The 3,756-nt window shown below is 42.6% G+C and overlaps 1 protein-coding gene across 1 annotated transcript in view; it reads left to right on the top strand.

The window, feature by feature from the left end:
* The window catches only part of LOC106338342, a 12,516-nt gene extending 10,171 nt beyond the window's left edge, over window positions 1–2,345 (top strand). The window contains exons 5-7 of the mRNA XM_013777345.1: window positions 914–985; window positions 1,045–1,111; window positions 1,156–2,345. Of these exons, the coding sequence (XP_013632799.1) occupies window positions 914–985; window positions 1,045–1,111; window positions 1,156–2,345 (1,329 nt within the window). The remainder of the gene's footprint in view (window positions 1–913; window positions 986–1,044; window positions 1,112–1,155) is intronic.
* The last annotated feature ends 1,411 nt before the right edge of the window (window positions 2,346–3,756 follow it).

Genomic DNA, 3,756 nt, shown 5'->3' with positions numbered 1-3,756 from the left:
CGAGTCAAAGACGGCCCAAAGAGACCTAAAACGCAACTCGAAGCCCACTTACGATTTTTTAACCGAAAACCCATAAGCCTTATGACGGTTTATGCTTGGTTCGTAAGACATGATAAATGTCAAGTTTCCGCGGATAAATGTGAAGTTTCCGAAGATAATCACGAAGATCGGGAAAATTGGAATATCTCCATTTTTGAGCTATGACGGCTTAAGGGCAGAAGGGGAAAGGCGCAAACCGACCTAGGAGCAAGTATATAAGGAGTCCTAGGTGAGAGGCAATGGGGAGGAGAGACACAGCAAACTCTCGGCACTTAGAAACTTGGAGGCATTATTCTCGACATGCTCTGTATCTATGACTGGCACCCGTTTACCAGGCGAACGCGCACAAGCATTTCGATCTCTTGGTTCACTCTTGAACTACGTTCGGCTTGATCCTCGAATGGGGTACGTAGGCAGCCTTTCATAAGGTTCAGTCCGAAATCAATCAAAACCGTTTTCATATCTTTCTCGTCTTCTGTTATTGAGCTGCGACTCAACTAGGTTTAAGGTTTTAGGTTGCTAGAACTAGGTAATTCGCTGACAGCTAGTCTTTTATAATCTCTTGTAATGATCGTAACGCTCTTACGCGGATTCGAAATAACATCTACCTTTTCTATCAATTCGTTTTGTTATCTTTTCATATTTTCCGTATTTATTTGGTCACTTGTCGTTGGCTCTCGCAGAGAATCCGGGACCTTAGGGAAAGTTAAGGTTTCCTGACTTTCCTCCGATTACGGAAATCGACAGTGTGAATTTCGGTTCCCACAGTCGAGGATGTGTCGTTTGTCCCCAAGGAAGGACATGCGATAATCAGGGGATTCGCTTCGAATTCGTACTCGTTTCGAAAGCATTATTTCTTTATACGTATTGACAGTGCGTCCGTCGAGAGCTGCATCCCAATCTTTCAGAATCGATGGGGTCAAAAGGGTATCTTGTTCGAGTAACTGTTAGTTTTTGTTTAGAAGACATCTAACTCTGTGTCCATTTTCCTTTTTTCTTTTGCAGAGACCAACATCATTGCTCCATTTCCCGAGGATCTTCTTACCGTTAGAAATATTCTCCGGGGTGGGCCGTACTTTTGGGGCCATTTTCCCCCGTAACGTGTTCGTCGCGCAGTGGCTTACAATCACTCTCGACTTCAGTCTGACTTGCCGGTTAAAGAAGAGTCGGAAACGAATATGGAGGAGTATGTTCCCTATGACATTCCAGGTGAAAGGGAGAGGTCAAGATCTCCTAAGAACAAGCAGATTGGCATGAAGATTGACAATGGTGATGTCGATGGGCTGGAGTATCTGTCGGATGAGTTGTTCTGTAACTTCCATGATGGCCAGGCCAGCGGGAGTGGCGCTGATCAAACTGATCCGACGGGATTCAACGACTTCACCCCCGATTTCAACAGCTTTTCCGACTTTACTCTGAACTCTGATAACTACTTCATCTTCGTCAAACGCAGAACAGATTCTTGTGGTAAGACCGATGGAAGTGTCTCGGGTTGCTGGAGGATCATGGCCCGTGATAAACTGATCAAGTGCGGGGAGACCGGGAGGATTCTAGGGTTCAAGAAGATTCTCAAGTTCTGTGAAAAGGACAATAAGCGATCAGAGGAACAGGAAGAAGAAGAAGACGAGATCATCTGGGTCATGGAGGAGTACAGGCTCGTTGATAAATGGAAGCGTGACCAAGTGATTTGCAAGATTAGGGATTTGCTACAACATAAGGTTACTACCTTGCTCGCCAAGCATTTCTCGTTTCTCCCTAAATGGATCAGACCCTTTTCTCGAAAAGACTTCATGCCGAGGTGGGATCTCTGTGTACCAAATTTACCAACGGATGAGATCATCTCGTACTATCCGAAGATTTGTGTGGATGTTCAAAATGACTGGCCTACCCATTTCCTCCAAAGCGAACAAGTGTACGGTGTAGTGCCGTGGATGATCGTGGATCCTGATCAAAGCTCTGTCGACCTACAAGAGGGACCCTATTTCTTCGTTAACCGCACAGAGAGTTCTGGTCGGACAGATGGATGCGATGGAGGTTGCTGGAGGATCATGCGACGAGACAGAGTGATCACTTCGAAGGGAAACAAGGTTCTTGGGTTCAAGAGGTTGTTCAAGTTCTGCGTCAAGGAGAAAAAAGAACCGGTTTACAAGTTTTGGGCAGATGAGAAGTATAAAGTAAACGAGTTTAAGGTGACTTGGGTAATGGATGAGTATAGGCTGGCTAAGAAGAAGGAGCAAGGTAAAGTGATTTGCAGGATTAGCCTTCTCTTCCCATCACCACTTACCAGTCATCTTGAACATTTCTAGGAAGAACTTGAGGATTCCAAGTGTGTTTCTCAAGTATGTTTGAACCAAAAACGGTGTGTTTATCGGATTCATACAATGAAGAATTTAAGAAATTGATTTCTTAGATTCTTGAGGCTTAAGAGAAATCAACATAGAAATCAAATGAAAAATGGACATCAAAAAGAGTTTATTGATCAAAGATTGTATTACATGTATGATTACAAGTGTAAATTAAATCTAAGAATTCATAAACTCTTTGTAAGAAGTGTTCTAGGTATCAAATGGAGAAGAGAAGATTAAGATAAAGAGATGTGTATCTCTATTTATACAAGGAAGAAGCTAGAGCTTCATGGTAAGATGGGCCTAGGAGGATTTAAATCCCCCCCCAACAGTAAACCCCCCCCCCCAAGTTCGTAGAGAGAGATGAAGTCGATCTCTATGAATTTTACGAATCCTATGATGATTTAGGCGAATTTACTTTGAACTTGTGCCTAATAAAATGCGAATTTTCTTTAAACTCGTGCTTAGCGAAAGACGAGCTTACTAAACTCATGCTGAGACAGAGGCGAGTTTACTGAGAGCTCGTGCCTAGTAGAAGGAGAGTTTCTGTAAACTCATGCCTAGCCAAAGACGAGTTTTTGTAAACTCGTGTCTAACGATAAGCGAGTCGATTACAAGTTCGTGCCTAATAACGAGCAAGTTCAATTTAAACTTGTGCCTAAGATACAAGTTTACCGAACTATTGCCGACCCGAAGTCTCGTGTTGAGATCGTGTGTGCCAAGCAAGTTGTTGGCTTGTGCTGCTTCCGACAAGCTCGTTGGTGAGGGCCATCCTTCGAAGCATGAGGACATGATGGTGGCAACCGCTTGTTGATCCACTTTTCCTTTTGGCTCAACGATCTCTGGTTCAAGAAAACCATGATTATGATTAGATCAATAGAAACCATAGGAAATAACCAACTTTTGCATAATTAATAAGCAAGCGATCAGACTTGTTTTGCTTAATGCTCGTGAGTTGAACATGATGATTAATTATCAACTTATTAATATCATAAGCTACCAACAGTAAAGCAAATAACAAGAGTCACCCCATAAAAAGTCATAAGAGAATGAGTTGTTTAATAATTTAAACCAAAGCTATAATGCCTAACACATGTGTGTAATTTCAAAGTGATTAAAGCATGTAATGATTTGATAAGAGAGCTTATCTTTGGTGGTGAGAAAGAAACAAGCGTTGAGGTCGAGATCACGTGACTGCCAAGATCGAACTGTTACTGAGATGATCTCCAAGCAATGCCAAGATCACGTGATACTGAGAAGTATGTGCTTGTGATAAGCGGCCATGAAAAGCTCTTGGGGAACAATAGGAGACTGAACAGGCTGATAGAGAGTAGACTTTCATAACTGAATCCAATGAAGACGCAAAGACGCA

This window comes from Brassica oleracea, chromosome C4, assembly GCF_000695525.1.
Source record: "Brassica oleracea var. oleracea cultivar TO1000 chromosome C4, BOL, whole genome shotgun sequence".
Taxonomy (NCBI): domain Eukaryota; kingdom Viridiplantae; phylum Streptophyta; class Magnoliopsida; order Brassicales; family Brassicaceae; genus Brassica; species Brassica oleracea.
This window is presented reverse-complemented; position numbering and strand designations above follow the sequence as displayed.